This window comes from Oncorhynchus tshawytscha, linkage group LG05, assembly GCF_018296145.1.
Source record: "Oncorhynchus tshawytscha isolate Ot180627B linkage group LG05, Otsh_v2.0, whole genome shotgun sequence".
NCBI lineage: Eukaryota > Metazoa > Chordata > Actinopteri > Salmoniformes > Salmonidae > Oncorhynchus > Oncorhynchus tshawytscha.
In genome coordinates, this window is record NC_056433.1 from 82384485 (window position 1) to 82399435 (window position 14951).

At 42.7% G+C, this 14951-nt stretch overlaps 1 protein-coding gene across 4 annotated transcripts; it reads right to left on the bottom strand.

Moving 5' to 3' along the window:
• Positions 1 to 806: 806 nt before the first annotated feature.
• On the bottom strand, positions 807 to 7365 carry senp5 (SUMO specific peptidase 5). Of its 4 annotated transcripts, none has more exons than XM_024422370.2 (11): positions 7262 to 7365; positions 5396 to 5500; positions 4021 to 5075; positions 3800 to 3905; positions 3560 to 3707; positions 3396 to 3443; positions 3187 to 3264; positions 2767 to 2904; positions 2296 to 2379; positions 2149 to 2199; positions 807 to 2035 (listed from the first exon to the last, which is right to left on the bottom strand). In XM_024422370.2, exons 3-11 carry the CDS (start codon positions 4925 to 4927, stop codon positions 1925 to 1927), a joined length of 1671 nt encoding a protein of 556 aa, XP_024278138.1. In that variant the 5' UTR covers positions 4928 to 5075; positions 5396 to 5500; positions 7262 to 7365; the 3' UTR covers positions 807 to 1924. The 4 variants fall into 4 exon arrangements, with proteins under 4 accessions (XP_024278138.1, XP_024278135.1, XP_024278134.1 ...); XM_024422367.2 differs by lacking the exon at positions 7262 to 7365 and adding an exon at positions 6177 to 6281; XM_024422366.2 differs by lacking the exon at positions 7262 to 7365 and adding an exon at positions 6126 to 6280.
• Positions 7366 to 14951: the final 7586 nt, after the last annotated feature.

The window sequence follows — 14951 nt, forward strand, 5'->3', positions numbered from 1 at the left end:
TTCATATCACCATTAAATATCATATGGGTGATTGTTTGCTAAAGTAGTTAACATGACCAGACGGATCCATCCAGTTGACAAACATCTGCTCTTTTGTCATTTACATTTCAGGAAGTAAACCACGTTCTCCTAATTGAAGAGAATTCAAATGGAATTGAAACTGTTCTCTAAAAAGCGGAATGGAATCGTGGCTGGGCATCCTAACAACCCTGTGCTCTGTCATCTCAACATTACTTAAAACTAAAAAGTGTTTGAATGTATTCAGGGATTAATTTGGGAAGGAAACGGTTCCATTTTAGGATGAGACAGCATACATTGGGAACCTTTGAGGACAGTTTACCCATCTAGAGAATCCCAATTTAATCTCCTCTAGGTGTTTGTCAGCATAACTGGGGCGGCAGGGTAGCCTAGTGGTTAGAGCGTTGGACTAGTAACTGGAAGGTTGCAAGTTCAAACCCCCGAGCTGACAAGGTACAAATTTGTCCTTCTGCCCCTGAACAGGCAATTAACCCACTGTTCCTAGGCCGTCATTGAAAATAAGAATTTGTTCTTAATTGACTTGCCTAGTAAAATTAAAAAATAACCCTGCAAACACTAACATAGTAACTGAAAATTAAATAAAAATCGGAAAGTTTCTCAAAGAAGATCAACCAGATTAGAGTGATCTGTGAACATTCAATGGCGCAATAGCATTGCTTACACCACCATGTGAGATTCGTCGCATCTACCCCTTATAGAAAGTGATTTATTTAAAGAGAATTACTGATGCTAAATGGTTTTGAACATCCAGATCTGTTCACACTTGATTGATATCCAGACATTTTAATCATCTACACCGGTCTTTAAAATGTGGACAACAACACAAAAGGCATATGTTAGCACCAGGTATACACTGGGCTCAAATGTGCATTAATGACAGATAGTATAGATGGGATTCAGCAATTTCTACAGCAGCATTTTCTCAATTACAAACTGTCTGTGGACCAGCACCCTCAGATGGGTGATCCTCCAATGAGGAAGATGACCATAGTGGGCCGGGCCCCTCAGATGGGTGATCCTCCAATGAGGAAGGTGGGCCGGGCCCCTCATACAATAAAAGGCTTAGAAACGGTTCTACAGCAGTAGCATTAAATTCTTTCTCAGTACACTAAAATGTCAAAATACACTTATTGTTTAAACAGCATATTTTCAACAGAAGCAGGAAGAGGTGTGTGTTTTCATGAAGCCATTCTGAGTGGAGCATCATGGTTAATCATAACTAACTCCCTGATAACAAACTGCTGTTTGTGATGCCAAAACGTGGAGTTTCTCAAGAACTAAGAAGCAGTTCGAGATTAAGTAACATTAAAACAGTATATTCAGTTAAACGTTAGCCTTCGATGAGTTATTGTTCTCTACCTCACTAGTCAGGCAAACACTACGTGATATAAAACAACCTTCAAGTTTCACCTACTGTCCCATATAATCTCCTGTTTACAGTTTAAGAACTGAAGCTAGGAAACATGTTATAAACACGGATAGGTCCATTACCGGTCTCAAACCTACCAGCAGAGTTCGCTCCAGGTCAGTCAGCCAGCCAGCCAGTCAGTCAGCCAGCCAGTCAGTCAGCCAGCCAGTCAGTCAGTCAGCAGTGGAAACTTTGTGGACGTCAACTCAAAAGAAATTCAAAAGTGCCTCATTATCAAGGAATATAAAAACAAGTCCAACGCTGGACCTCTACTGAAGGAAAGATGTTTTTTTTTGGTGTTTTCACCGTCTCTGTGTCATTAGTCAAACAACGTGTCCCGTTTCCACTGCGCTTCTTGGCTCGTCATGTTTTAAAGTATTAATGGCCCTTCCACAATAAGGGTCAAACAGTCGTTAAAGCCCACGGTCCAGTGGAAAGGCAGGTGTACTCTCTCTAGAGCTGGGACACTGCGGTTGATCAGTCATTCAGTTTACAGTCACAGAGCTCTTTGTAAATCCTCTTGCGGACTTTGGGCATGTCGTCCTGTGTGAACTGCAGCGGCTCTTTCAATGCCAGGCACTTGCAGTACTGAGAGAGAAACAAAGCGGGGGAAGAGTTAAATAGGGAAGATTCACCACAAGGAATGTGTGTGTGTGTGTGTGTGTGGAATTTACAGTACGAGAGGGAAATTCCCCACTCACCTCCAAGATGAAGACTCCACAGTCACTGTCGTTCTTCTGTTGAGGAATACCCTGAGGGTGGGAACCAATCAGAGACAGTGGTCAACACACGGTCAATCAGAAAGCACGAGAGAGAGAACAGTCACACGGTACCATCTGAAACAATACCTTGCTTATAATCGTCTTCCAGCCTTTCTGATATGCAGCTTGTTTCTTCTCCTCGGCCTCAGACAGGATATAAGTCAGGATGTTCTGTGGGCCAGATGAACACAGAAGGGTTTAGTTAAATAGTTCACAAAGCGACTCCTTCAAGGGCTCCTAAAATGTGGACAATGTGTCAAACTCATTCCAAGGAGGGCCTAGTGTCTGCGGGTTTTCGCTCCACCCTTTTACTTGATGAAATAAGGTCACTAATTAGTATTAAAAATAAAACTCCCCTCACCTGGTTGCCTGTCTTAATCATTGAAAGGAAAACCTGTAGACACTAGGCCTTCTGTGGAATGAGTTTGTCGCCAATGACGTAGACTAATGTTAAAATGATAAATGCTCATCAAATCAAACCAATGTTCCTCAGGTCAAGGATAAATATTCAGAAGCAACTGAGTTTGATAGAGAGGCAGAGGACTAAAGTGAGAGTACCTCCATGGTGTATTTGAAGACGATGCCCTGGGAGTCATAATAGTGGATGTGGTGGTTGGCTATGTCCACTGTGATCAGGGACCAGTGAATCTCCAGGTGGATAGGAATCAACAACAGCCTCTTAGAAAACAGATCCACCTGAGAGAGAGAGAAACACAGCGAGAGACACAGAGAGAGAGACAGAGAGAGAGAGAGACAGAGAGAAACACCAGATTAACCACAATCGCGGACATATTCTAATTTAGCTAGTTCTGTGAGACTGACAGTCTCAGATAAACAGTGAACCTTTACATTTCTGGTCCTGCAGGTCATATCTTAACAAACTAGCGATAAATATGGCTGCATCTTCCATAACCTACCACTAGCTTACCTTTTTGGTCCATCTCTTAACCCCTTCGTAGCCTTTGGCCACTAGCTTACCTTTTTGGTCCATCTCTTAACCCCTTCGTAGCCTTTGGCCACCAGCTGCCGGTGGAAAAAGCTGTTGAAGAAATGAACCTGCGGGAGAAAAATAGGAAAACATTCAGTAACCTTGGTAACCAAGCAGAAGACCACCATCATCCTAACGACTCCCTTTCACAATTAACCCTTTGTTGAACATTCTGATCCAGGATCCAAAATGAACGCACCTTGTTCTGTGTAGCATCCATGATCAATTCTCCATACATGTTTATCACCTAGACACACACACACACGACAGAAACATGGCAACGTTTGAATTTCAGGTTAGATAATACGTAGGCGAATAAGTTTATAAGCAGCAACTACACAGTTTCCTATCGACCAAAGCTACCTGGTCGTTGACCCAGTTTTGGTCATCCAGTGTGGACAGGTCCTCCAGGGTCAGAGTGTGCTTGTTGTAGTCCACTTTGAAGCACTTCATAGGGATGGAGGCGAGACCCGCTTTATACTTCATCATTTCTGAGTGGATGTTTAGCTTCCTAGTACAGAGAAATGAACAGAGATGCTATCAGCATAACAATGGAAATCAACAATGAAATTGAAGCTGGTTTGTATCTCAAACGATTCCTACTTGTCATGGAGGTCAGTGTTACACTTGTTCTTCAGATGCTCCAGGACGTCAGTCTCACTGAGGGGGATAAAGCTCCCGTACTTCACATAGAAGAACGCCAGGAACTCTGAGAGAGAGAGAGACAGGACAGGAATCAATAATAACACCATAAATAAGTAGTATGAACATAAAATGTATACGATTAAAAACAAAAAATCATAGTTACAATAAAAGTCTAGTACCATGTATAAGGTCTATGATTACTTCATGGATGTTGTCTTCAGGGTTGGGTTGCTGTGCTGGGTTTGAGACACAGTTCTCCTCTGGCTCAGGGCTTGGAGCCCACACTCCCACCTCACAGTAATCTCTGTGGTCCCACAGAGCGAAGGGGTGGAGGGTGCTGCATAACATAATGCCTGGGGAAACACAGGCTGTGGCTGATGGTTCCACCTCCATAGGGGCGCTACAGTCTGTTTGTTCCTCGTTGGGCACAGCCAATGTACCGTTGGAAAGGGAGACAGCTGCGTCACCAGCCTGGGGCTGCTTCATGACCTCCGTGTTAGAGTCGGTTACCGGCTGTTTGTCTAAACCACAACCATTCTCCTGCTCCATCTCTGAATCAGGAACATGCTCAACCACAGCCTTCATTATAGGTTGAACCACAGAGTTTGTTACTGGTTGAACCACAGACTTGGTCACCAGTTTAACCACAGTGTACGTTAACTTCTGACCGATAGAGTTCATTAAGGGTTGACCCATAGAGTCCATTAAAGGTTGAGGTTGACCGACAGAGCTGGTTACAAATGGAGCCAAGGAGTTGGTTACCTCCTCCACAACTGAGTCGTTCGCCAGCTGTCGGATGGCTGTTACCTGCTCCTCTGTCATCTGGGTCTTCTCAGAAGAGTGGTGACCACCCGTCCTCTTGGGGGTCTCCCCCAGGGCCTGGCCCCTGCCCTTCCCCAGATGGGCCCTGCGTTGTCTGGACTTGCCACCTGGAGTCTTCCCAGGTGGGTCCTTCCCATTGTGGTGCTTAGAGTTTGGCCCACAGCAGTCACATGCCTTGGGTGTCCTCTTCCTCCCAGAGGAGCGGCCATTGGTGCCCACCAGTGCCGGAGGTGGTGTTTGGGGGACTGAGACGTTATGAACCATGGCTCTGTCCTCAGCTACTACCCCATCCCTTCACAGCTGCTTCTGGCCCAGAGTGCTGGTCCCAGCCATCAGGGGCACTGAACCAGGGACCCCCCAGTAGATGGACTTTCTGCCTGAGTTGTGGGTGGATAAGGACCCTGGACTAGAGCTGGGATGATAAACAGAAAATTATCGACACCGACCATATTGATCACTTACCGTGGGCATTTTGCTGACATCGTTCATTAAGCACATGAGAAATGTTAAGTTTGAAGTGAAATAAATGTGCAAATATGGCTGATTGTTAATGGGACAATTGATGGCTATAACCATAGCACTTTACAACCATAGCACATAGTACTTTAAAGGTTATAAAAATAAACAAAACTGTGGTGCACATTAATGTTATAAATGTATCGTTCTACTTATCAATATCGCACGAATTCAGGCAATTTATTGCAATATTTTTGCCCATATCGCCCAGCTAACCTGCACCCTGGCTGGCCAGGTAGTTGACAGTTTCAGACTGAAGTCTTAGAGGGTGGCGAATGGAGGTCCTTCTCAGGGGTTACCCCTTACAAGCCAAGGAAGAAGCTACATTGAAGGAAAGAGAGCTGTTAGGATAGCTTAAATGTGTGAAATTAATGTATTAAGTTTATTTGATGAAAACAGTATTGTTGATAGATAACTAGGCATATTAGAAGAACTGGTGTGACCTGCTATATTGTCAGATATCCCAACAGTTTAATTAATATACATGACATTATTACACATATTGCTAATCCTTTACTAAAATAACGTAAAGGAGTATCTAATAATGGTGATGTCTGCAACAAATAAACCATTCTGAGCAACTTATCACTTTTTGGGCAACTGAACTTGTCTGTGAGGTCGTTAGCTCGCTAATAGTGTGCTCAGCCATGTTTACAATAACTTGAGCTGCTTTTGCGTCTTGCAATCGATGATTGGATAACTATTCCTCTACTGTTGTAACGCTGTAGCGTGTGAATGTTGTGTAGCTAAACACAGAAGAGTCATGACAACGTTGGAGTATCGAACAAGCTAGCTAGCTAGCATAGCAAGCTGACTATAGCTAGCTACTAACACAAATGGTTTCCTGTTTCCATGGCTGAAAATGCGATCTGCACAGAGACACCGCTTTAACTCGTTCTTACAGTATCGATAACTCATAAGCACAACTAAAAAGCACATATATTACCACATTTCTGCAATCGTCAAACAAGTTTCAGCGATAACAAACAACTCTCACTTGTGTGATCAAACAATCCATCTCATTAGTTTGCCGTCGCTTACTGATTGCGTCACATTTCAGCGCAAACGGTTCTCACTAGCTACCACGGCCACAAAGTCAAAATTGCTGGTCGTTATCAATAAAAAGTGCAGTGTTCAATTTACCTGCTGGCGGGTAAGAAGACCCTCCAGCTCTGCTAAAACCATTGACTCCTGCTTGCCGTTTTCAAGGTATTGTTAAATAAACATGAACTATTTGGTTGTAATATCATCACCTCTTGAAAAGCATAGTCAGAACTACACATTTCCGATTATTCTATGTATGACGAATGCGCACATTTAGCTCTATTTATTTATTTATTTCACCTTTATTTAACCAGGTAGGCTAGTTGAGAACAAGTTCTCATTTGCAACTGCGACCTGGCCAAGATAAAGCATAGCAGTGTGAACAGACAACACAGAGTTACACATGGAGTAAACAATTAACAAGTCAATAACACAGTAGAAAAAAAGAGAGTCTATATACATTGTGTGCAAAATGTGCAAAACTCATCAGAGTTGTACAGCAAGTAACTGTGGAGCACGTGGGGATGTGTGTTACTCCTCAGCCTTATTTAACTAGGCAAGTCAGTTAAAAGAACAAATTCTTATTTACAATGACGGCCTAGGAACAGTGGGTTAACTGCCTTGTTCAGGGGCAGAACGACAGATTTTCACCTTGTCAGCTCGGGGATTCGATCTGGTAACCTTTCGGTTACTGGTTAAAAGCTCTAACCACTAGGCTACCTGCAGCCCCAAAACATTAACGGAAAGGTTCACCCATTTTGAAGGTTATATTGTTTTTGTCCATCTCTGAGTGATGGTCTATCGACTCCGTTGGTCATTTCATGTTTTCATGAGTATCTTTGAGTTATTGGCGTTCAAGCAGGCAGAAATCCGTCCGGTATGACGTTATGATCATCATGATAAACTCGCACTCACTACACTGGAAGTTTATAGGAAAACTACTTTTAGATCGCCAAAAACGTATATCATACATGCCAGATGTCATAACTCGGGAGGATGTCTTCTCTTGAATTGATCATATATGTGCGCTATTCCTACCTTGAAAAATGTGTAATTTAAGGTCTAGCACATTTTTCCTGTTTGTCTGCCTCTTTAGTCCAGGGTGCATTGCATGGTGCCGTTGCCAGAGATATTATAGAAAGGAGATAGGAATCCAATGAATGAATGAAGGAACTGATAACGCCTCACCCAGCAGACTGTCGACCAATCGCATTCACATTGGGTGCATTCATAAATTCACTCTGGCTATTCTGATTTCAGGGCACTCTCGTTTGAGTGTGGCAGAGTGCAGAATAACTGATGAATTTATGAATGCGTAACACCCATTGAATATGACCGGTGTCAGTAAATGTCGGCAAAAATTGGTGGCTGACTAAATACTTTTTTGCCCCACTGTAGGTGTATACTTATTTTCCACCATAATTTGCAAATAAATTCATTAAAATCCTACAATGTGATTTTCTGGATTTTTTTTCTTCTCATTTTGTCTGTCATAGTTGAAATGTACTTATGATGAAAATTACAGGCCTCTCTCATCTTTTTAAGTGGGAGAACATGCACAATTGGTGGCTGACTAAATACTTTTTTGCCCCACTGTATATGATAAACAGAGTAGCAGTAGCGTAAAAGAGGGATTGGTGGGTGGCGGGACACTGCAGAGAGTCCGGGTAGCCAATGTGCGGGAGCACCGGTTAGTCGGGCTAATTGAGGTAGTATGTACATGAATGTATAGTTAAAGTGACTATGCAAATTTGATTAACAGAGAGTAGCAGCAGCGTAAAAGAGGGGTTGGGGGCACACAATGCAAATAGTCCGGGTAGCCATTTGATTACCTGTTCAGGAGTTTTATGTTAAAAGATAAACTGTTGAGAAACCATGGGTGGGCCTGGGAGGGCATATGCCAACCAACCAATCAGAATTGTTTCATCAGCTGTCCGGATGGCTGGTCTCAGACGATCCCGCAGGTGAAGAAGCCCGATGTGGAGTCGATGTGGAATCTGATGACTGTTATTTATTTAATCAACTAACTATCAACTAAATTAGTCATGTAACAAAACTACTCATTAGGATTTAGGGCACCACGAGAGCGGTTGTTTAAAGAGTTACCATCTCCCGAATTAAACATCCATAAAACAATCAATGTATTAATCCTAACCTCGTATCATATCATCCTTCTGAACACTCTTAATCTCCTGCATCTGCAAAAACCCCAGCTTTACTTATGATTCAGTACTACACAAATTGGTTTAATTATTTATTTACTAGCTGATAACTAAATGATAACACAAGATAAACATACACACTTTATACATTAGAAACAGGTCCCTAGCGGACTGACACAATATGGCGGCTTGTTACCACAGACATGGAGAGGGCAAGAGGGACAGAGACATAATACTTTGGTACATTAAGAAACTCCTCTCACAGTAATCCTATACTTTGCACACGAACTGCCACCCGTTTGGAGTAAGAAATCATTTAATATATTTATGTGTAAATGCCTTGGTTAGCCGTGTATCTATGTCGGAATCAAGCCTTTTTGGGAAGAGGTTTGGTTGGGCCTTTCTGCGGCACGCTTGTAATGCTCTAATTGTCCACAAGGCGTCCCCCACCCATCTCTTATACTGTTGTCCTCCTCTGCTGTCGTCCAGTATCCGTTGACCTGTTGTGTAGTCCTGAACAGAACTACAGAGTTTATTCTACTTTCCATTCGCTCCTGAATGTGCCTCTTCGATGGTTCCCATTGGGGGATCAGAGTAGGGGTACTATGGTGGTTTGAGAAGAGTAGTAGAATGGTCCCACTTAATTTTAGCTGTCCTAAGTAAAGTATCTAGAAAAGTAATCAGCTGTACCAGTGATTGTCCGGCAGGTGAGTTTATAGTCTCTACCTCGTGTCAGAGTTCAAACTCTTTGACCACCTCTCAGGTCTCAATTTTAATTTCTTTACCAATCCTTTATGCACTCTGGTCGAAAGGGGCGGTTCCGTCAGGCTGACACGCTCTCTGACCTAACTCGGGGTGTGGCTTTTTACTGTGCAAAGTTTATAGGCGACAAATGATCTCTTATAGCTCCTAAAATCACATTCCTATCTTACCAAAAACAATTTAATAATTTTTTATATTTCATACAGAACGTTAAGGATGGAGACTTCGTATATGTAGTGTGTATATACTTCAAGTTACAGTATTTCCTTTATAACCTTTTTAATGACATCACAAAATAACAACCCATATGACATTTATTATTCTTTAGATTGCCTCTGACCATTCCCCACGTTCTATACTAGAATAATTGTTCCAGTATTCACTTTAGAACGTGTTAGAGTTTTGGCTGGGAAAGTTTCTGGAGACAAAGGAACATTCTTGCGTGAATTTGGAGAGGGAGATAGCTGAAAGTTCTAATCCTTCTAATCACACAGGGTGTGAGCTGACTTTGTAATTTATTTTATGGTAATAACCAATAACACTAGTTTACACGACATCATATACAATATTTACTAAAATAATAATGCAAGTTTGACATAGCAGCGTTGTAGGGCTTTTGCCTATGTGGATGTTGGTATTTTGGCAGCTCAATGAATCGGCAATGTTTCCATCAATAACCTAAACTATCCGCTTGATGGTCAGTAAATGGAAAGGTTTTGTAAAAAAAACACTGAACACAATAATAACCGCTTCCACCTGGCCTCTGTCTACTAAAGCTTCAGTTTAATCTTCATTTTATCTTTGACAAACCTTCCCCTTACACAAAGTCTAGCCTTTCATATGTGGATATATACATATTTGCCAGGGGTGTGTTCAGAAGGAACAGTTTGGAATGCTTTATATAGAAATGCAATGAACAGAGCTGAAATGATTGCATATTCACTATGACTGAACAATGTCTGTTCTACACAATATACAGTGCCATCAGAAAGTATTCAGACCCCTTGACTTTCCCCCCCATTTTGTCAGGTTACATCCTTATTCTAAAATGTATTAAATTGTTTTCCCCCCCCCTCAATCTACACACACAATACCCCATAATGGCAAAGCAAAGACAGGTTTGGAAATTTCTCCTAATTTATTAAACATTAAAAAAAGGAAATATCACATTTTGCATAATTATTCAGACCCTTTCCTCAGTACTTTGTTGAAGTACCTTTGACAGCGATTACAGCCTTGAGTCTTCTTGGGTATGACGCTACAAGTTGGCACACCTGTATTTGGGGAGTTTCTCCCATTCTTCTCTGCAGATCCTCTCAAGCTCTGTCAGGTTGGATGGGAAGCGTTGCTGCACAGCTATTTTTCGGGCTCTCCAGAGGTGTTCGATCGGGTTCAAGTCCAGGCTCTGGCTGGGCCACTCAAGGACATTCAGAGACTTGTCCCGAAGCCACTCTTGCACAATCTTGGCTGTGTGCTTAGGGTCGTTGTCCTGTTGAAAGGTGAACCTTCACCCCAGTCTGAGGTCCTGAGCGCTGTGGAGCAGGTTTTCATCAAGGATCTCGCTGTACTTTGCTCTGTTCATCTTTGCCTTGATCCTGACAAGTCTCCCAGTCCTTGCCGCTGAAAAACATCCCCACTGCATGATGCTGCCACCACCAGGCTTCACCATAGGGATGGTGCCAGGTTTCCTTCAGATGTGACGCTTGGCATTCAGGCCAAAGAGTTCAATATTGGTTTCATCAGACTAGAGAATCTTGTTTCTCATGGTCTGATAGTCTTTAGGTGCCTTTTGGCAAACTCCAAGCGGGCTGTCATGTGCATTTTACTGAGGAGTGTCTTCTGCCTGGCCACTCTACCATAAAGGCCTGATTGGTGGAGTGCCTCAGATATGGCTGTATTGGAAGATTCTCCCATCTCCACAGAGGAACTCTGGAGCTCTGTCAGAGAGACCATCGGGTTCTCCCATCTCCACAGAGGAACCCTGGAGCTCTGTCAGAGAGACCATCAGGTTCTTGGTGACCTCCAAGGCCCTTCTCCCCCGACTGCTCAGTTTGGTGGTTAAAAATTTCTTCCATTTAAGAATGATGTAGGCCACTGTGTTCTTGGGGACCTTCAATGCTGCAGACATTTTTTGGTACCCTTCCCCAGGTCTGTGCCCTGACACAATCCTGTCTCGGGGCTCTACGGACAATTCCTTTGACCTCATGGCTTGGTTTTTGCTCTAACATGCACTGTCAGCTGTGGGACCTTATATAGACAGGTGAGTGCCTTTCCAAATCATGTCCAATCAATTGAATTTACCTCAGGTGGGACTCTAATCAAGTTTTCGAAAACATCTCAAGGATGATCAATGGATACAGGATGCACCGGAGCTCAATTTCGAGTCTCATAGCAAAGGATCTGAATACTTATGGACATTTTTTTTATTTTTAATATATTTGCAAACATTTCTAAAAAAGCTGTTTTTGTTTTGTCTTTATGGTGTATTGTGTGTAGCTAATTGAGGATATATATATATATATATATATATATATATATATATATATATTTATAAATCCATTTTAGAATAAGGCTGTAACGTAACACAATTCTGTAACTCTGTATGTATCCTGTTGAATGCCACATTATAATATAATATACCACATTATACTTAAATAAATATAATACTCTTAAATAAGCCCCAGATCATTAACACCTTATTATAATATTCTTGAATAAGCCGCAGGTCATGAAAACACCACCTCAAAATAACATTTTATTTGCCACATTCTTGGTAAATAACAGTTGTAGGCTAACAGGGCACTTCCCAACATTACAGAGAGAAAGAAATTAGAGAAAGTACACAATGAGTAATCATAACGTGGCTATATACGCAGGGTACCAGTACTGAGTAATCATAACGTGGCTATATACGCAGGGTACCAGTACTGAGTAATCATAACGTGGCTATATACGCAGGGTACCAGTACTGAGTAATCATAACGTGGCTATATACGCAGGGTACCAGTAATGATAACTGAGTAATCATAACGTGGCTATATACGCAGGGTACCAGTATATACGCAGGGGTACCAGTACTGAGTAATCATAACGTGGCTATATACGCAGGGTACCAGTACTGAGTAATCATAACGTGGCTATATACGCAGGGTACCAGTACTGAGTAATCATAACGTGGCTATATACGCAGGGTACCAGTACCAGTACTGAGTAATCATAACGTGGCTATATACGCTAGGGTACCAGTACTGAGTAATCATAACGTGGCTATATACGTACTGAGTAATCATAACGTGGCTATATACGCAGGGTAACGTGGCTATATACGCAGGGTACCAGTACTGAGTAATCATAACGTGGCTATATACGCAGGGTACCAGTACTGAGTAATCATAACGTGGCTATATACGCAGGGTACCAGTACTGAGTAATCATAACGCGGCTATATACGCAGGGTACCAGTACTGAGTAATGATAACGCGGCTATATACGCAGGGTCCCAGTACTGAGTAATCATAACGTGGCTATATACGCAGGGTACTTTTGATGCTAGCTCGGAAGAAGCACTATCATGGTTCAGAATGGAGATGGACAAGGGTATAACAAAAAATCCAAGAGACACTTTCTGAACGCCTTTGCAAAATTGATGTGCTAGTCGATAAACTCCACGAACACCAGAAAGTCACAAATGTACGAGTGACAAAGTTAGAAAAATACCATGCTGACCACCAAGCTGCCATCCTGGACGTCCGCGAGGAAGTGGACCAAAAATACAAGAAGTTGGAAGACACCATCTCTAAACTTGAGGATATATTCGATTATTACGAACATTTCCAAAGGCGCTCGGATTTGAGACTTCAACGTTTCCCGGAGGCCGTGGAGGGAAGAGACGTCATCTCCTTCCTACAGGAATGGATTCCCAAAATTCCGGATCTACCCCCTTCCGAACACCCACTGGAAATTGAGAGGGTGCGATGGGCCCTCTCAATTTAACGGAGGTGGCTGCCTGGCCAGGTTGCACCCAGGGCATTTGTCATTACACGGTTCACATCCTCTCTGCTGCCCGAGCAAAGGGAGAGCTCAAGTACGGAGATGCCAGAATCATGATCTTTCCGGATCTCTCTCCAATACTACACAAGAGAAGGATGGCTTTCTCCCCACTGAAGAGACTTCCGATGCAGGCTGGTTTGGCATACGGCCTGCGCTACCCAGCAACTTTGTGGATCGAAACCAAGAATGGTGAGCGCACATTTGACTCTGAAGACGGCTGAAGCGTACATGAGGAAAGAACTCCCTGACTTGTTCATGTCTTCTAAACTCAGCAAAAAAAGAAATGTCCTCTCACTGTCAACTGTTTTATTTTCAGCAAACTTAACAAAGTATTTAACTGTGTAAATACTTGCATGAACATAATAACATTCAACAACTAAGACATAAACTGAACAAGTTCCACAGAACTGTGACTAACAGAAATGGAACAATGTGTCCCTGAACAAAGGGGGGTCAAAATCAAAAGTAACAGTCAGTATCTGGTGTGGCCACCAGCTGCATTAAGTACTGCAGTGCATCTCCTCCTCATGGACTGCACCAGATTTGCCAGTTCTTGCTGTGAGATGTTACCCCACTCTTCCACCAAGGCACCTGCAAGTTCCCAGACATTTCTGGAGGGAATCGACCTAGCCCTCACCCTCGGATCCAACAGGTACCAGATGTGCTCAATGGGATTGAGATCCGGGCTCTTTGCTGGCCACGGCAGAACACTGACATTCCTGTCTTACAGGAAATCATGCACAGAACGATTAGTATGGCTGGTGGCATTGTCATGCTGGAGGGTCATGTCAGGATGACATGTCAGGATAGGTACCACATGAGGAAGGAGGATGGCTGCAATGCCTGCAACGACAACAAGCTCAGTCCGATGATGCTGTGACACACCGCCCCAGACCATGACGGACCCTCCACCTCCAAAATCGATCCCGCTCCAGAGTACAGGCCTTGGTGTACCGCTCATTCCTTTTGACGATAAATGCACATCTGACCATCACCCCGGGTGAGACAAAACCGCAACTCGTCAGTAAAGAGCACTTTTTGCCAGTCCTGTTTGGTTCAGCGACGGTGAGTTTGTGCCCATAGGCCTACAAACCTGACTCTGTTACACCAGCTCTGTCAGGAGGAATGGAGCAAAATTCACCCAATTTATTGTGGAAGGCTACCTGAAACGTTTGACCCAGGTTAAACCATTTAAAGGTAATGCTACCAAATACTAACTGAGTGTATGTGAACTTCTGACCCACTGGGAATGCGATGAAAGAAAGAAAAATCTGAAATAAATAATTCTCTACTATTATTCTGACATTCCACATTCTTAAAAAAAAGTGATGAGCCTAACTGACCTAAAATGTAATTTTTACTAAGATGAATTTTAATTTATTCATCATAGCTTGGGTGCGTTTGTGGTCACCCCTTTTGGTGCAGCGCTGCACATGTTTCAGGGCGCATTGGGGAATGCCGATTTGGTTGACATTTGGATGTGCGGTTAGGTTCTATTGGATGACTATGAACTCATCCTCTGTTGTTGTTGAGACATGGTCAAGTGGGGCTAAATAGTCTGGTCATTATTGTTGCCGATGTTTGTCGCTTTGATTCCAATTGTATTTTGTTACTCGACTAACAATATTTTAATGTTACAAGGAACAGCCAATGCACTTAATGGCATATACGTATAATTTAGAATGAACCTAATTTGGGTGACGCTATGCATAGCAGATACATCGAGCTTAAAGACTAGTGTCTGAGGATATGTT